Here is a 20,075-nt window from a genome sequence, read left to right on the forward strand (position 1 = left end):
GGCATAATCATTCTTGTTGCAATGCTTGTTTGAAGACAGCCCTGTAAATACTGGCTGATAAAATTGTGAAGAGCAGGTCACTTCTAGATGTTCCAACAGACCATTTTTTAAATAGTGTTTTATTTTGTTTCTTTGCTGCTCTTCCTCTCATTCCCTCTTTGTCCAAAGCCCCATTATTTCAGGCCAATACAACCTCCCACTGGAAATGGGGCTCCAGTGCATAATGTGCTCAGCCTTTATATAAAACTGCCTTCTCTAGAGAAGCTGTACAATTAAGTTGAAAGTTGGACAGAAACTGAGAGGAAGGAACTCTTGTTATCCTCATTTTATTGATATTAAAACATTTGGAGATTTATACAACAGAGCTGAGTCAGTGTCTCTGCATGGGACCACGCTTGCTGTATGGATGTACCCTGAGCCAAAGCCAAGCTTTTGCAGCTGATGATGCTGTGCTTTGAACTCAGGCTCCCAGGAAAGAGCCAGCTTGAGTGGGACCAGCTTTGGATTGGATTGTGGCAGAAGTTTCAGGCTTTGCAAAAGATGCCCTGGACCCCCTGGGCATTTGCACAGTATCTTACCTAAGGTGACCCCATCCTGGACCTTTTGTCTTTGACTGAATGCAAACCAAATATCTACTAATAGAGTGGGATGAGTGTTATACTGGATTAACAAGTTTATTAGCTTGCTCTTCCTATCTACCTTAAAAATGTGTCTGAACAGAAAACCAGATAAATTAGTCAGTTAAAACAGAAAAGATAAATTAGATAGCTGCTATGGAATTGAATTAGGCTCGAGCATGCACCATATTGTGAAAAATGTTATGAAAAACAGATGCAGTGTTAGATCAGACATTCTCCTGCTTTTTCCCCAATCCACAGTTTGTGGGATTGTACTTGTGAAAATGACTTGAGAGGAGCGGCATAAAAATCCTTGTACAAAAACTCTGCCAGTCACCTTACAAATGAATTTCTCTGAAAGCCAAACAATAGGATGACTGCGGCATGTCTGGCCAATAAATCTCATCCAGTCTCAATGTAAAGCTTTACTTGACAGGAATTTATTTAGTTCCTGTTTGTCTTTTGCCTCCACTCTCTATGAGAGTGCTGTCAGTCTCAGTCTGTAGGCTTGTGGAGACAGAGGTGACTTGGGTATTTCCCAATATGACCCTTGTTTGGGTCTCAGAATACCCCTGTGTGTATTGCAACATCTTGGCATATGGGGTTCGGAGCTCCACCTCTCCCACCCTTGCCTTGTGCTTGTATTTGTTAAACATTTCAAAATTCATTAGTCACGAGTGGCAGGAAACTCAATAACCAGGTAACTGCTCTCTTTAATGATCAGCTTATTGGTACACCATAAAATTCAGTGATCTTTGCAATACAGCTGTCACAGGGTCTGCTTCAGGAAGGCTTTTGTACACAAGGTAATTTCAGTGAAAGAAAATTTCCTGCTTTTCTTATCTGCAGCAGACAAACCTGGAAATACCTGTTCACATCTTAAATTTATTGAGACAGTTTTGTACTCCAGGGTAACTCTGCAGTTTTAATGAAGTTGCGAGGCGAAGATGGATTGGGAATGAAAGTGGGAAGTGGCAAGACCACTGGAAAGGGAGTCTGTAGGAGCTGTGCCCGGGCCCAGCTCTATGCACAGAAGTGTTGCTTCTTTCCACCTCTGCTGCCCTTCTGCTACTCTTGAAATCTGGGTTTAGGAATCAGTCTCTTTGCCACCAGTGCCTGCCTCCTCCAAAGGATCAAGCGCTAATGTGGCTCAAAGCATTACCAGCTGCAACCCAGACATGTGCAGGATCCAGAGGGAATAGCAGGATCTCTTAGCTATCTTTGGGTACATGGTGTGTCCCCCCACACCATGCACCACGCACTTAAATCTGTGTGACAAAGGCTGGTGTTTGTATGTTTGCCAACTTCCACTCATCTCAAATTGATCTTAGGTCTTTCCTTTCAGGTTCCTTTTCCCCATTTTCCAAATTCCATCCTTCACAGACAGGATGTGATCTTAAAGATGAGTTGACTCCTACCTGGGGAACCTCATAATCGGCCTGAAGGTTTCCTGATGTCAATCCACTCAGCAGGACTATTTCATTTTCCTTCGGTGGCTGTACGTTCATCGAACTGATGAGTTTGGGGAGACTGGGTGAGACGCTGATCAACTTCTGTAGAATGAAACAGAGATTTTGCTCTCAGGTAATGAAGTCTGAGTTGCACAGTTATAAATACTAAAAGTAAATAGCACTTATAGGCATCCTTTTAGAAAGCTCACTTAAAAGTATTACTTAAAGTAGATTAGGAATAGAATTAGCAGCATTAAAATGCACATTCTTCCTTTTGAGACACCAGACATGACAAGGATGACTGTATAAACTTGTGCTCAAGTTTCCAGCAGGACAGTCTGCCATCCCTCACACTGTCATGTGCTGAACAGCTCAATTGGATTGGTGCATCTAAATACTTCCTATTACACGTGAGTTACTTAGACTTGTGAAAACAGTGTCTCTCTCATGGTCTGAAACACAAAAGTTTCAGTAGGTATGGTAATGAGAACAGGGAAAATCTTCCTATTTGTGCTCCTTTCTGTACAAAGGCCAGGCCAAAAAGACAATATCTACTCTGAGAGTGCAGTTCTCTCTGCCAAGGATCTTAGCATCCTTGTTCTGTGAACAGAGAACCAAGGCTGATCCTTTAGAGCAGGAGCAAATACCACCTCTGTTTTCTGCACCACCATGGCCCATGTGTTAGTGCAGAGCATGTGGCAAAGCCCTTCAGGGAGTGCAGATTTGGGCACCCAGCCATCTGCTTTACTTACTAACCAAGGCAACAATATTTCACTTTTTTTCCTTTTCCATCTTCAAAATATTAAGCTTGCACTCCCATTATTTTTCCTTGGATCGAATTAGATATAATAAAAATTTCTGGCTTAGAAAGGCTAAATCAATATTGGGAAACCATTCACTTTTCAGGGGTCTGGTCTTCAGATGAGACTAAGTATTTTTATGTGACATAACTGAATTCAGTGTTTCAATTCAGTTTGGTGTTTCACTGTAGCATAAAGAAGTTCTCATCTTTTTTTTTTTTTCTTTATAACCTTTCTGCTATCGCAAACACTTCCTGAAGTATCTCTATTTTTCTACTGCCTAAATTGCCACATTTTATCAGATTTCTTTGGTAGGAAGTTATGGCATTTTATGTATCTTTATTTCACTTCTTTACCTTTTCTTCAGCAAAAAAAAAAGAAGTCTGGAAGCAGAATTATTTTACACAAAACCCCCCAATTTAACCCATTCCAAGGTTCAATCAGTAATTCAAAATCCTAACGGTACCTATTAGTAATTCAAGTACCTTCTAGTAAATAATTATATATTTCATATGAACAACAGCTGTGCTAACATCTTCAAAATTATTCTAAGAAATGCTTTCACCACATCAGTGTACTGTATAAAATTCCATGCCACTCAATCCTAATTTACAAAACCTGCTTATTATACACAGAAATGGGGATGAGGGAGTTTCCTCTTGGAAAAGAAAGCACAGCACCTGTGCTAGCATGGAATTTATATTACCTACACTGAAAACTGAGAACAGATGTCTAGTTCTAAGACTGAGGAAGAAACTTTGGGTGTTTCCCCTTATAGCTTTTGTTCTTCAACAAACACTGTAAAAACCAATAAAACCACCACATTTTAGAAAACAACCAGAGCTTCTGTGGCTTCAGTAAAGTAAAACCTCTCAAGCTGTTCTGCACAGTTAACCTGCTGATTCAATAGAAAAATCATTTTGCTGCAAGATACCATATTTATTTTTGACAACTGAATTTTCACAGATCCAGGACGCAGAAAACAGCATAGAAAAATTGTTCCTGCTAACAAATTACTTGAAGGAGGCATCAAGGTGCCAGCACTGGTTGTTCTATGAGCTGAAAGTGTTGCCAGCAAATTAACTGTAATGGTTTAACCAAGGAACTGCCTGGGTACTGTCAGGAGATCCTACCTGTGTTCACTCACTACCTATTGCATCTGAACTGGTGTGTCAAACATGGGCATTGAGCCAGGATAAGGGAAAGGAACTGATAAAGGAAGATGTAAATACAAAACTGACACCAGGCCCTTTCTTTAAAATGTGACTTCTGCAGATCTAAGGTTGTTTTTTTTTTCTGGAATGGTATGTGTTTTAAATATCATATCATAGTTTGTTTCAGTGTTTGTAAAATAACCAAGGTTTTTTATTGCTTTTTAAAATTTTCCTTTTTTCCTGCCCTTTTAACTTTCAGTTAAACAGATCAAACATAACTTTTGGTCTGTTTTATCTAGCCCATCTCCTCAAGACCTCATAATCTACCTATGTGGAGCTTGACTGAATGAGATGGCTCAGCTGAACAAGACCTAGATGAGTGGAGGACTTTCAGAGGCTTTTTGGCAGTAGGACAGAGAAAGAAATCAGAAACTGGTGGCAGAGCAGGACACCAGAAACTCTTTTTATGTAGCATTGTGCCAAATTAAAAAGAAATGGATGTATGACATGTTCATGTTCACTTCTCTGACAAAAGCAAGAAATCTACTCATATAACTGCTGTGAATTGAGAGTGCAACAATCCATTACAAATTTCTGGGATGGGAATAAGAAATGCTATGTAACATAGCCCAGTGTTGAGACAATTTCAGATTTCTTAAGCATTGCTTTCTGTAATGCTTAAAAATCTGGGGTTGGATTTGATTTTTTCATTGAATTTTAATCTGTATTTTTACTGGAGAGTCCTGATGAGTAGATCCATTGGCATGTTTTTAAGACCTAAGCAGTTACCTGTTTCACTTGCTCATCACTGCAATCATCTCTGTTGGCATCTAAATTCACAAAACAAACCTGTAACGAGAGAGAAAAAGCACTTTGTACAAATTTGTATTAGAGTGGCAGCAACTCTTTTAAAGTCACTATATTTTAATTTTCTAGCCTTGTAGCTGAATCTGTGAAGCCTTTTCCTAGTACACAAAAGGTAGAAAGGTTAGTAAAGAGAACAACAGAGTAGATGTTAAGAAAGGAGGAAAAAATGGAGTAAGAGTCATGACTTTGTGCTGACAATCAGCTTGTCTGATGAATGAGCAAATGTTGCAAATAAATTGTAATACAGAGGATATTAGTAAAGGTAGAGGAAATGTTAAAAATAAATTTGATTATATATCTGATAGATTCTTCATGTCTTCCTTTTCCAATGACTTCTTCCTTTCAGGCACTTGTTGCTGAACATTTTGTAAGTGCAATTGTTACTTCTAGAGTTTTTCTGTGCAGCACATAAATATTGGAGTATTTTTCCTAACTTTCCAGAATGTCTATGAGAAGTTTAAAACTTTATGAAAGTAATTTTTTATACTTGGTTTGTGAGCCAATATTCAAGAGGAAGTTTTCAGCACTGCTAACTGAGCACCACAGAACATCTTAACTGCCTGGTAAGCACCTGATTCACCAGAAAATTCTGCTTTTGATTACAAGGGATTTTGCCACTTCTTTGATTATTGAGTTTCAGTAACTATTTAATGGTAGTGAGATTGACTTAAACAGAAACTTCAGACCTAAAGACCATTTAATTTCTGAAGACTTTAATTTTATTATATGCTTACTGGAAGGCCATTTTCTAATAAGAAAATCTCTCCTGCAGCTCTGAGTTAGAAGCAGGGACTCCAAGGCTAGGCTGACTGTGAAGTTTATGGGAGTTTGGTGTTGTCCTCATTTAACCCAAAACCTAACACAAATTCAAGGCACAGCTGAAGCCAACACCTGATTCCAAATAAACTGCAGATCCAAAATTTAACATAAAAGAGCTGAGTGATGGGTTCTTTTTTGCCTCTTTTTCAGTGAAGAGGAAATACTTTCCCTAATTCCATGTAAATATCCCATAGAAAATGAAAATGCTCTAGATTATCCCCTTCACCAACACTGTTGTGTTAGGCACCCAAGCTCCTGTTGTGTCCCTGCTTTTACACCAAGACAACCCTGATTTCAGTTTATATATGCACATGCCATATGTACAGATTATGACCATCTGCAGTAACAGCCAGAACAGCAGATGGAAAGATCCAGCCAGTGCTCCCATTATAAACCAAAAAAACACCCAGTGAAGAAGAAAGCTTTTTGCCCTTTTAAATAGTTTAATGTCATCTTTACATAAACTTACAAACATATTTTCCAGCCCTTTTGCAATTTTAGCAAAAATATTTCTGTGTCTGATAATGACAACAATCAGGATATGCCACTGTCATCTGCTGAACTTTTAAGAGATAGTTATAAAAATGTCTAAGGTACAAAATAATAAAAATACCCTCTAGTGACATAGTATGGTGGTTATGTAACATACTAAACATTTTACAGTTGATTAGACAAACACTTCTCTTACTTTCTACTGGATTTTCATGTGTAGGCATTTTACATACCAACAATAGGTAGTTACCAAAAGGCATTAGAAAATTACACTCTTGATTTGCACATGGAGTTGCCCACAACGATATGAGATATGAGTCTGCAGGTGCATGGGGTGTGTTTGCTCAGGGGACCATTAACTTGGCACCAGGGTAGGAAGTGTGGGAAGGTGTGGGGCAAGTTTCAAGCCCTTTCCAGCATGGTCACCCCATGTTGCAGGTAGGGCTTTTACTGAGGAGTGTTGTGAAGAAGCTGCACAGGAGCAGTTGTGTCTTCAGGGATTCTCTGATTAAACCTTGGTTTTCCCTTTGCTATCTCCATGGGATGATGGCTCATGGCTTTGCTGTGATGAACACTGGCACTGCTACCAGTGACACTGACTGCCATCCTAAAGCCAGGCCCTCTCCAAGCAGCCAAAACAATCATCATTATCTATTATGAAAAATTTCTCCCTGTTTTCTGATTATGTAATAAAAGTTTTAAGTTCTCATTAGCTTGCATTGCTTGATTAACTTCTAGTAATTATCAGGGACACCTACACCGAAACAAGGCAAAATAACACTAGAAGAGAACAATTAATAATCTTTAGGATGGAAATACTGCATGAATTATGAAGAAAGAGCCAAGGTGAGGGCAGGATTTGCTAACCTCAATTTCATTCTGATTATTTCTTCTTTGTATCAGATGCAGTATAGTTTAGCTGTAACCCAACCTTCTCCTCATGACGGTATCTTTAAATGTCAGTCCTTATCCAGCCACCCCTTTACACCCCTTCACAGCCTTGACCTCCCACAAACACATTTTCATTTCCAAAGTGTGTCTGCTTTCCACTTACACTGATCTACTGCCTGGAAACCATACAGAAACTTCAAGATATTACCTTTTTTTTCTGTCTTAGGGAATACTTATTTTGGAGGAAGAAAACAACAAAATTTAAATGGTGTTGCATAATATGAAAAGGAAACAATCCACCACCCAAATTCAGGCTTTACACAGTGAGATAGTCACCCACAACTTCTCAAGTAGATGCCAGTATCTCCTTTTGGTTCAGTAGTTTTTCCAAATTTAGAAATCCCACTTGCTCAAGAGAGAAAAGTGCTGTTCTTTTGGTGAACATGTACCACTGCACTGAAATGTAGAACAAAGCAGGATGCTACATGTCCCTAAACCATTTAATGCACAGGCAACTGTAAATAGCAACTCTTGCATTATGCAGATTCTTGTACATAAATAGCACAGATTTGGGTCTTCAACCTTACTCTCATCAAACCCTCCAAGCATTTCTATTAGGATAGTTCCAGGCAGGTTATCATCACTAACTTGCTGAGCTCCTGAAGAAGTCTTTGCTTTCCAGGATCATATAAAAAGCAAATTGAGAAACTTCGCTTTTGCTTTTTCTTCCATATTTTGCATGATAATTTCTACAACTGGTAAGACGTGCATGGGGTAAATTGTATAGATCAGTGAAGTCCTGAAATCTGCTCTTAAGCTGGTGTAGAAATTATGTAGATGCATAATTTCTTAAAATAACAGTACATTAAGAAATTATTTTTAATAAAGTATTCAAGGATGTAATGTAAACATAGTATATTTTCCTCACTGACAGATGGCCACAAGAAATAGTGAACCTGGTAAGCAAAGTGAGAGCCATAGTCCTGTGTTCTGTGCTCTGAAGGACTATGGTCAACACTTGCTTGAAGTGCTGCAGCAGGTGGGCTTTTTTTCCCCCCATAAAATCAAATACATCTACATTATACCACCCTCCCCAAAATTTCAATATCTATTTTGAAAGAAAGGAAGTTAAACTGAAGTGACAAGACTTGAAAATGAGAACTATATACAGATGGCTTGTGCAACCTGAATTTTACCTCATATGCCCACATTTATGCAATGCAGTATTGCTGCCTGATTCAGTGAACAGGAAGCCTGCAAAAAGGGGGAAAATTATGTAGAATCACAGTACTGTGCATCTGCCATTTTCTAACATTTGAGCCCATGACTTTGTAACCTAAAGGACACTCCTAAACACAGTTTCTTAGTTTCTAACCCCTCAATAGCTGGATTAGGCCAACACTGTTAAACAGACTATCAAAGTGGTAGCAGGACTATATGCAGTGATAAAAACTGCTTCATCCCTGTCATCCCACCACTGCACCCACCCATCTGATCCTCAGCTTTGGCCTAGGTGTCACCAGCAGGCTGGGTTTGGTGCCATACACATCAGCAGAGGCTAAATGTTTGTGCAGATGTTTGGATTTGCAGCAGAACTGTGCAGAACTCTCCATGTTCTGTGCTGTCCTGGTTGGTATGTCAGGATGTAAATGCTATCCAGAAAATGAGCTTATAGAGCCTTTATCTCCCAAGTCTGTGCTGTTCTGCTTTTCCCATCCTTTTCCTGACACATCACTGAGTTAACTCATGCCAGGTGCCAATTCAGACACCCCATGAGACACCTAGAGGGAACAACTGGTTTGGGACTGCTCTTTTATCTGCCCATAAAACTCATGTTTAATTTCCTACAAACAGACGTGAAAAAGGTAATTGGCCCCAGCAGAGATCTCAGGAGAAAGTAGTTCTGAGCAGGCACTTCCTGGGTGCCAACTTCAAACGGTGTAAATGCCTAAACCTGTGCAGGATGCAATTGCAGGATATGAGGAGGTGAGCAACAGCTGAGCCCAGGACTGAAGGCAGTTTTATGTAAAAATCCAGTCAAAGTGCTGGTAGGAATGCAGCCCTCATGGCAGAGAACTGCAGCAGCAACTGCAGCTCCACAGCAGGGAAAGCAGGATCAGACTGTGCTGCCCCTCGCAGTTAGAGCTTCCCCCACGCCCTCAGCAGTGATTTTGTTCCCTTTAAATGCTACCATCTGTTGCTGACCAGAGTGCACTGGCAGGTATGTCAGGACAGCCAGCCCTGTCCTCTCTGTCCTGGTTTGGGTGACCACTGTGCAGTTCTCCCAATGTCACTTTTAAATTAACATGCACCTTGCTGTGCTTCTTTGCATCTTGCCTTGCTGCATGTGAGTGACATGCATCTTACACCAATGCAGTGATGTTCTGATTATTTTTTTAGCATTATCCTTTGAAATACTAAAGACTTGGCATTTCACTTCCATGTTGTTTCCCCTCCATATTTTGGGAAGGTATTGTTTATTCTCAGGGTGTGTATTGTTTCTTATACACTACTGCTCTAAACACTTTGTCTTTTTAAATGAAGGGATGTGAAGGTACAGTTTGTGAAGAGGGGGATTGAATTTTACATCGACTGTGATTGCTGTGACAGTTGTTTTAAGGATTTAATGGAATCTTTGACCACAATAATTTCTGCTTTTAGCAATAACTCTGTGATAGGATGGCAGATTTGGAATTCTGAACCTATTCTTATCTCTGCAAAATAGAAAAAAACAATAGTTGCTCTAAACTTCTATTAGACCTAATTCTGAGTCTCCTGGCTTTAGAAAGATTAGATCATTGTAATTTCCCCACAGCATAATAAAAGAATAGAGCTGCTCCAAGGCATTGCTCAATGGAATGCTGACTGTTTCAGAGAACCTACAGGTGCATGATGGGCTCCCTCAGGAGCTGAAGTCAGCAGAAGCCTGAGGAAAAAATATTGTTTTACCCTGTACTTCTGAGCCAAAGTAAACTGTAACTCACAGAAAATATCAAAGGAGTGGCAATGTGCCAGATTTTGTCCAGAAAATTGCTGTGAGCTTTGTCTCTTTGAAAATGACCAGAATCACTCATATACTTTTGACTTATATTAGGATGGCATAAAGTGCCTTTTCCAGCAGATTGTATCCATACAGCCAGTTTGCATGACAGGAGCATTTGTTTTGATGGAACAGCAAAAGGCTGATCTGCAAAACTCCCAAATAGAACTTCACATTTATTTTCACTTGTCTTATTTATGCTAATGCGATGGCTAAATAAAACCTCTTGGACTTGTGATATATAGATATAAATGTGTGTGTATATATACATACACACACACACATGTATGTTAGTGTATATATATATATATATATATATATACACACACATATATGTACTGTCTGTAAGGTCCTCTAATCATTGACCTCCCTGTTCTTTAAAACTGCAATTTCTTAAACCTTGTAATCCCAATGGAGTTTCAAGAACCACTTTTTTCAGAAAGATAAAAAACAAATAGCTGTGAAATTAATAAATAAGTGTTCTAATATGCCACATAAGATCATCCATTAGCTAATAAGGAAACAAAATAATAGTTTTGAAGATTCTAGGGATATTTTTATTATCTAGGTCTGGTAGGAGTTGTGTGAAAGGAGGGTGATTGCAAACTTGTTTTGGAAGCTTATGGCTTTGGTCACCTCACCACAATATTTACTAAAAGAAAACTTTCATAACTGATGCCTATATGGCTCCAGCTCTCAGTATAAATTCTACAATATAGTTCTGATTCATGTGCTGGAAAGCTGCTGTCAGGTTTTCCCTGTGACTCAGGCTTTGGAGAGTAGAAGTCTCCTTACATTACATCTTCAGACATTTGGGCTTTTGGGAAAATTCACTGCATTTGATGGGAATCTCATTATCAACCACTCTGTGACTGCCCCAATAAATATGCACATGTTGGGTGTAAAACTTCCTTCACAGAAATTACTTTGCACCCATTAAGGCCAGGAGCAATAGCCAGCTGCCAGCCTAATATTTCTACCCTTTGCTTGTCTCTCATTACCATTACAACATTAATTTTTCTGTCACCACTTTTACTTATAGACTGGCATCAAAAGCAGTTTTTACTGCAGAACAGAAATAGAAATAGAAAGTATTACTGCTTGTGCAAGACTAAAGAGTTAACGCACATTTCTGTAAACCCTTATATGCCTGCATTAATATTCTTAATTTTTTTTTTTTGATAGGTCTTATTATGCTTATTTATTTTCTTTCTTTCTTTCTGTATCCATTTAAATGTTAAATAGAATCTCAGAGGACTAGATAATATAGCTGTGACAGTTAACAGATCTGATTTCAAGGCCAGTCCAAATAAAAAAATGATTAATATAAACCAATAAACCATAATTGATACCATCATTTGGCTTTGTTCAAGTTAATCTTTACTTTTTCCATTTCCTGTATTTGAAGATTGTTGGTATGGAAAAATTATGGTTCCATCAGACTGTTGCAGGAGGTGGTATTTTAAAGGAGAATTTGTTCATGAGCAAAATAAGTATTAACCTGAAATCAGTCTGTGGGTTGCTCAGAAGCCAGTCTTGCATCTTATCCTTTTCTGCCTCCTCTGACCTCCTGCTCAGCAGGGTGGACCTGTTACTGAAATACAAGCACAGTCTGCAACAATGGGTCAGTGACCAGGCTGCTCCAGAAAGAAAAACTTCATGAAACAGTACTTCCAAATTTTAGACACTTCCAGGGAAAAGATTTCATAGAAACTGTTGCAACTTTAAATTGCCAAAATGCAGTGACGCAAAAAAGTTTTAACTGTTGTGGTTAATTATAGGCCAGACTCTGCTAAATAACTCAGCAGAAACAGAGGTCAGTCCCAAAAGGTTTTGTTTAAAACCTTTGAAAAGGTTTGTTTAAAACCAGTGAAACCATCACTGGCTAAAAACACTGTCCCAAATGCACCAAAGAATATAAAATATTTAATGGTTTTAAAAACCAAGGTATTTAACAATGAAACCAAGGAGAAAAACAGACTCTGTGCAGCCCCAAATTCTGATTGTCTTGGCAATCTCTGCCCAGGCTGGTTTTGGTAAGCCAAGAAATACAACTGCCTGCAGTCTACAAAGCCAAACAGATAATTCTTTAATCCTATAAGCAACTGAAGCAGAAAATTATGATGATGTTTGATTCACAGAAAAGACAGCATTGATGGTACGTTGCTAAATGAATGCTCAGATTTCTGGGACAGTTGAGTATTTGCTTACTGTTTCCTTTAACACACCTAGATACTTTTATTTGGTTCAGCATTGCTCTAAACTACCATAAAAATCAATTCTTTTTCTCAAAGACATTTGTATGACATGCAGAAGCACAAAACGAGATTAAAGCGTTATAAGTACTTAAATCCACCCTGCTTATCTGTGCACAGCAAACTGCTCTGTGGTGCTCTACAGGGTTTTTCAGTACTTGAGAAAGATGAGGAAGTCAATGTGGCTAAGCCTAATTAAAAAATGCAAATGATTTTGCTAAACAAAGATGTCAAGTGAAAATACTCCATAGCAGTGACTATGAGAGGCTGATCAGACTCAAGTTCCGCCTGCTCCAGGTCTCTGGGGTGTCAGGATGAGCAGGTATTACCAAGTTTAAGTGTAGCTATCAGTGGATAGAGAGTCAATTATGCATTATAAAACTAGATACAGGCTGTCAGATCAGCAGCTAAAACACCAGGATCTGAAACAGTGTATTTGGTTTTGAGTTTTTAAACGGAGCTAATTCTTCCTTACTTGCCTCTACTACTACAGTTATACTTATCACTTCATTATAATTCACAATTTGTCATGTCACCCCCTCCCCCCCCCCATTTTTTTAAGTAAAATGTTAGTACACATAATAGTTCAGACCATGTATCTCATTTTTGTTCTGCTTTTCACACAGTGGAGCAGGTCTGCTGTATTTTGCAGTCTCCCAGGCTTAGGTGCCTTTTGTCCTGGACTACACTGGGGGAAGAAGGAATGGGGAGGTGGCACTTTGCAAGGAAAACCAGCAGCTCCATGGTTGTCAGACCTTACAAAACTCTCCCTGATAAATCTCTACTCAAACCTTTCTGTGAAGGGATTTCAGGACTGTATCCAGTAGACCAGAAACCGTCTCTAGATGAAAAACAGGCCCCTTTTCTCTTCTGATTAAAAAATTCTTTACTAAAAGCAGATCATTTTCAGAGGATGGGGCAAGAATTAAGGAAGGAAGTATGCAGGTTTGATGATGGGTTTTGATTGAGCTCAGTCTAATGATAAATATGCACCATTATACACCATAAGAAATTAGGATGGTAAAATCTAACTGATCTAGATAATTTTCTCAGCTCTTCCTCTTCTCCACCAGGCCCTTCCTGGCCCCAGTCCTTCTTCTGGCTTCCTGGCTCATAAAATTAAAATTTTAAACCAAGACCATTGTTTTTTCCTCTCCTTGAAAAGGATCATTTCATCCTTCCATTCACAGAATTTGCATTCGGCATACAAAATACCCAGCTACTGCTGGCCACTGTTACAAGCAACAGATATTACAGCTTTGTGATGAATACAGCTTGGTGACAGTGATGTTTTCTGTCATTTTTAACCAAACCTTTTGGGACTGACCTCTGTTTCTCCTGCAGTAGACAAGCACAGCATCTGTCTGCTTATGCATGCTCTACAAATTGCAGGGCAGCTCTGCCCCAACTGTTAGGTTATAAATAGGTAGAGCTCTGAGGCAGCAAGATTACTTGAAAAAGAAGGAATGGTACAGGTTCCTGTGCTTATGAATCAGTCTGGAAAACAGCTGGCTGTCTGACTGGCTGTGTGAGTGCTGAGATTAGAAAAGTCTGCTTATCTATGTATTAACATCTTAAGGTTAACTTTTCAGCACGACGATGTGTAAGCTCTGCCACTGCCACTTTCCTCTCAGTAGACTTTAATAAAGTGTAGCTCTGGTTTTTCTGTTGTGTAAGGAAGGTTTGAGTTCACATCCTTACAATTTCTCAATTTCATCTGTATTCATGAAACCTGTAGGAATTCTGGCTCTGGAACCTCTGGCCTATTGTCAAATTAGACAGATATCACCCAGTAAGCTCAAAAGTGACTATTTCACTTGAGCCTGAAGTTATTTCTGTTGGTAAAGAGGCAACCAGAAACTCAAGTCATGCATCTTTACTGAGTCTGTAATTCTAGCTATTCTCTTGATTCTTTAAAAAAAAAATTAATCAAATTAATTTAAAACTAATTCAACCAGATTGTCAAATTATTTTATTCACACAAACCTACAGCTGCTTTAGGAAAATGTTTTGCCTAATCACATGTATTTTTGGACAGATTAAGGTCTTTTCCCAGTTGAGGTCTGTTTTATTGAGTTCCAGAATCCAGTATGAAATAGTAAAGCTAAATAATTTCCTCTCATAGAGTTCTTCGAGCACTTGGAGGGAATGGAAAAAAAGATGGATGTGGGGATCTGGAAGGACTTACCTTACCCTGTTCAATACACTGTTCAAGAAGCAAATGGGAATTTTTTTTTACACTCCTCAAAGTAAATAAAGTTATTTTAACTGGGGAAAGTAATTTTGGTGTATTTGATACTAATTCTTCCCATATACCCAGAAAAAATTACTTAAAAAATATGACTACCCATATTTGCATACTGTCAGTTAAAATGAGCATGGAATATCTCAATTAATCTGGAGGAAGTGGCCATGACATCAGAATTATTGAATCCATCCCTAATCCCTGTGTGTCAGGAAGAAGTACCTGTACTTCTACACACATCCATCCCCACAAGCTCTGCATTCCCAGAGCCAGACCATAGAGCTGCTGTCATCACAGCTGTTTTTCTACTAAATTACATAGCAGCTGACAGAAATAAAGATCTGTCCATGAGTCAGTCAGATTATTAGTTATATCATTACTATTTTTAAGCTCTGCAATTAAAAAAATTAGTTGTTTGTTCCACATACTTAGTTGCACACACAGTTGAAGGAAAAAAAACCAACCTGAATAACACTTCTGAGGGTTTTAGAACAAATCACTGGAATAAAACAATAATCTCCTAGCTTTCATCTTCTTGCATCTGAAATTGTAAAGCTGGGAATTAGAAAGGTATTCTGGTCTAAACTTCTTTCTCTAGACATCCTTCTACCAGGAAAACATCTGCTTTCCTCATGGCCATCTTAAATCTGCAGGTCCACACTCATATTACAGAAAGGGGCACAGGTACTCCTATATTGATGATTAAAGTCAGGGCTTCTGTAGTTCCTAGTCTCTTTGCAGAAGACTAAAGAGATGAGAAATCTTGGCATCTACTTGAGGACTGGATTGGATCTTTTGTGAAAACAAACTGGAAATTTCAGCTTGAGCTAGGTTCCTGCAGTACTACAAGGAGTGATATTTTTGGTAATTTCAGTGACACTGAAATGTGTTGTGATTTCTGTTTGTTGTTTGACTTACAGATATTGTATGGACATCTGCTGTGCATCTTTCAGTTCACAGGGCACATGGACACACTCTTTGTCTATACAAGGTCCTAAGAGAAGCTCTTTGGAGAAGAGACCACCAGTGCAGTTAGGTGCAACCTACAGTGGAGCTAAGGTTCCACACCAAGAGTACAAAGCTGTGCAGAAAAACTTCCATCCTGGTATGTTCTTCAATTTCTCACACTGTCATGGGGTTTCTGTGTTTATCTGTCTGATAAACAACTGCTCATTTCACTCAGGAGGAGCTCTGCTGCCACAGTCAGCAGCAGCCTCAGCTGCAATTAGACACCCTGCCTGGGGGCACACGGCTCCTGCATCCACTCAAGCCCACCCACAGGTTCCTCAGCTATTTAAAGATAAAACTATGCAGTCACACACAGACGTTAATGAAGAGGAAATGAGGATTATCTGAAGGAGGAGTGTGGCTTTCTTTTGCATATGGTTTTATAATGCCCAACGTGTCATCTTCATTCATCTCCCTTCTGGTTTTATAGTAGGCTTTAAAATGCCTTCATGCAGAGCAGTGAGGTTTGTGACACTGTCATTATAAAGCATGTAATGGAAAATACACCTTCCTGTAATTTCTGGGAAAGAGAGATCTCAACCATTAACAAACTACTAGCTGAAATGTGTGAGTTTCAGGTAATATTCTTCAGTGTTCCTTCAGAGTATTCTGCCACTTTTTTTTTTTTCATCATTATTATTAATTTGCCTCCACTTACTTCACCTCAAAGTTGTTTTGGGAAGTAGGCAGGAGTTTGTTTCATGCCTTGCTGTTGAATTGATGTGCTGTTTTGGGATGGAGGAATGCAATTGGGTAACTTCTGAAAAGTGTCTCCTTTTCTTGAGCATACAGGAAAGTATCTACTGAAGAAGTACATATAGTGTGTATGGTATATAGTGCTTTAATGATTGAAGGATATTTTTGTGAAGATCTGCAATCTTATAACAAATAAGGAAACTGAAACATAGCAGTTGTTCCTTTTCTGTTGCAGGCATTTGTTTTTAGATTACAATTTCCTTTCCTCCACTTAAATTCTGGTGACTTATTTTCACTGCCATTGGCTCTCATCACTCCTTTTTGGGGTCATTAGCACTTATCACTAATATGCAGAACGCATTTTTAGTAGATAGGAGACTGGGAATTGTGTAAGAGATGTAGCTCTCTCCTCCTTGCACAGTAAAATCTGACCTTTTATATATAAATGGTTAAAGAGGATCTTGAGCCGGAATATGTCTTATATGAGGTGTTTGAAATGGCCTGATAGTGACTCAGAATGAAAAAAAAAAGTTTCTGGAAGACAGAGCTAATCATCCATTAGCATTTGGATGCAATGCTTGTCTCGCATTAATTTCCATGCTTGCCAAAATGATTCTGGCAGAGGAACCAGCTGTGAAATATAGAAATTAAAATATTAGTTTGGCAATAGTAGCTATGCCCCGTAGCTGCTTGCAAAATGACTTGCATGAATGAAAAGGTGAGGCAGCAGTATTATAAAGGTGGGAGAATTTGTTTCCCCTTTTCTCCTTGTCACCCCTGCTTTCTCTGCTAAGCACAATGTCACATCTATGGAACATCCCTTGGGCCAGCTGGGGTCTGCTGTCCCAGCCTGCTGTGCACCCCAGTGAACTCACTGCTGGGGACAGTACAAGGGAAAAGGACTTGATTCTGTGCAAACCCTGTTCAGGAATAGCAAAAGCATCTCTCTGTTATCAGTCCCGTGTTCACCAGAAATCCAGACAGCCCCATACCAGCCATTGTGAAGAAAATTATCTCCAGCCCTGCACAATGTGGTAACCTCAGAGTATGAAGCAGCTCAGGGCCATCTTCTGTACTACAAATAACTCAAAAGGTTTCATGGCATGTATCCCTCTGTGGTACACAGCAATACCTTCCTTATCTCACCAGTCAGATCAGGCTACCATCAAAAAAATCCATTTGTGTAAAAGTAGGACCGTGGAATTCTACTGACAGTTTCTCTGCCCAAAATTGCAACAGGATGCAGGGAAGGTTGGGGAAACATCAACTTGAAATGAGGTCTGAGCCTTCCTTCTGTTGTGCGGTACATTGTATGATTAGAAAGAGGCAATTTCCATCTCTAGCTGTGAGTGGAGGAAGTCTTTTTCCCATTCTTGCCCTATATTTTCTTTGGGATGGCCATAAAAGCCACATTACTCCTTTCAGTTTCCATGTAAAAATCTCTCCTGTGAGCTGCACAACTGCTACCTAACATGAGATGAGGCTTCCAATCACTCTTCTTGTAGGCCCTAATGGAGGGTTTCCAAAAGCAGACAACTCAGTGCATCTCCTGTGAGTCACTCAAATTCACCTAAATAAGGTTCTGACATGACTTTCCATTGTCTTCCCAGCCCAGACACAATTCTCTTTTAGGTACACCTTAGGTACATCAGAAGGATGTGTTATACTGCTCTCCTTCCAGCATTTTTAGCAGCAATGTGTTTGAAATTTAGTCCAAATTATTCTTCAGAAGGTGCTTAACTCAAATGACTTGGTGGATTTATGGTTCTTGACATTTTAGAGACTATCCCTATTTTAATGGTTGGACTGCATTAATGACTCTTTCCAAGTTATCTCTTCATAATCCTATGCTTCAAAAGCAGCTGTGAATATTTTCTTCCCATTAAAGCTTATTCCCTTGGGTTTGATGTAATTAATTGCCACTTATGATGTAGAGAAAATATTCCAATAAATATTTATGCCACATGCACCATCTACTCTCTCCAGTGCCCTGTATATTTAATGTTTAACAAATTTCTGCGAACCTCAGCCTGCAATTCATGTTAGAGGGAGCCTGTGGTTCTAACAGCAGCACAGTCACAAATGTCCACTCTGGTGGTAGCACAAAAATCTCATTTCTTGATAAAGCAGATCATGGAGGCACTGAGAATATAGCAGAGTGGAATGCTGGAGAGGATACAGCTGCAATGCCACGCTTGATCCTTCCAGTGCTTATTTATAGCTTTGCCAGAGTAAGGTTAAACATCTGCTTCTCTTAAGCACAGATAGAAAACCACTGCAGTGTGAGACTGCCATGGAGGGACAGGAAGGAAGATGGCAGATCTAGACAGAAGATTAAAGATTGTCCCAAGTCTGAAGTGACAGGAAAGAGAAGAAAATCTCTTGTCAATCTTCCACACACTGAAATTCATGAGGCAGCTTTTGACTGCTGTATGATATACAGGTGATACTGAAAATGTGGAAATGCAACCCTTTAAGGGCATACTTGAATTCTGTCTTAACATTAGCTCGTATGTGAAGATTTATTTTTTGGAGTCAAGTATGTACAAGAGCAGAAAGTAAAATATATTTTACAGATTATACAAATAATCCTTTCAGTGGTCTTTTAAGCAGGTGCTCAGTCTGCCTGCTCTGGGCTCCACAAGGCAGAGAGCAGTTGGTGAAGAGGAAGGATTTTATTTCCCTGTGCAAGCCAGAGAGGGATTGTCTGGAAGGTACAATTCCTTACCACAGCAGCATGAACACCCACACATGCCTGAGAAAGGACTACAACTCAATGCCACAATTTAGCCTGCTGCTGTTGATTCCTGCACCTTGTCAGGATGTAATTAAGGTATCGTCAAGCTGAATAGGAAGATGAGACTTAAACCTAAAAATATCTCCAGTAATTATGGTTTAGATCTGGAAAGCAACGGATGGATTTTGATTTCTGAAAGAGACAATGCTGTTCCTGAAGATGGTTGAGTAATTACGGAGTGAAAGGTAAAATAAACACCCTTCTAATTCCCTGTCTATGACATAGTGCTGAGGTGTGCAAGCAACCTCATGAGGGAGAAAAAAGGTCTTAGTATGTAAGTCTGGTGGTTTTAGGCAGAAAAGTAGGGCTTTGCCATGTTTGCTAGCAAATGCAAAACTTCATTCAAACAGTAAAACAAAGCACCTGTTTCAGCTGTGCATGGTCACTATTCAGGAGCACACATGTCTTTGTTTTAAAACAAGCCAACAAACAAAAGTCTCCTCCTTTGGGATTCATGATTGCACTTCTGTATTTGCCTGTGTAAAAAGCCTTGTTGACTACTACCAGCCCTGGGAATAATCCTTCTTTCTGAGCTCCTGTAAGACTACACCATCACTCTTCAGTGAGGGCATGCTCTCATTCTTTGAAGAACATATTGGGTACGGGGGCCCTGAGTAAAGGATAGAAAATGTCCCTGACACAGTGTCTGCACTATTGTTAGCAAGTTACCTGGAAGTAATCTAATATCAAAGATTGATGCAAAAAAAATCTGTGTATTTGTACCTACACGTCCAAAGATATGTAGTGCTATATCTTCAAAAAGACTTGGGTGAAAAAAAGAATGAAAACCACTCATCTATTTTAATTCAAGTGAAAGCTGCTGTCCTTTGTTTCATCAAAATACACCTTGCCAAAGATATTTCCTTTTTGCATATATTATCATTTAGTTTGAATTAATTTGGGGGAACTGTTTCCTGGATGATTTTGTTGCATCCCTTGAGTG

General features: G+C 39.2%; 1 protein-coding gene across 2 annotated transcripts in view; it reads right to left on the reverse strand.

Moving 5' to 3' along the window:
• Positions 1-20,075, reverse strand: part of SPHKAP (SPHK1 interactor, AKAP domain containing) — a 46,189-nt gene that overhangs the window by 15,624 nt on the left and 10,490 nt on the right. For both annotated transcript variants that reach the window (XM_058843984.1, XM_058843982.1), the window contains exons 3-4: positions 4,812-4,871; positions 2,036-2,170 (exon numbers count right to left, since the gene is read on the reverse strand). In XM_058843984.1, the coding sequence (XP_058699967.1) occupies positions 2,036-2,170; positions 4,812-4,871 (195 nt within the window). The remainder of the gene's footprint in view (positions 1-2,035; positions 2,171-4,811; positions 4,872-20,075) is intronic.

The sequence above is a fragment of the Poecile atricapillus genome, chromosome 8 (assembly GCF_030490865.1).
Source record: "Poecile atricapillus isolate bPoeAtr1 chromosome 8, bPoeAtr1.hap1, whole genome shotgun sequence".
NCBI classification, from domain to species: Eukaryota; Metazoa; Chordata; class Aves; order Passeriformes; family Paridae; genus Poecile; species Poecile atricapillus.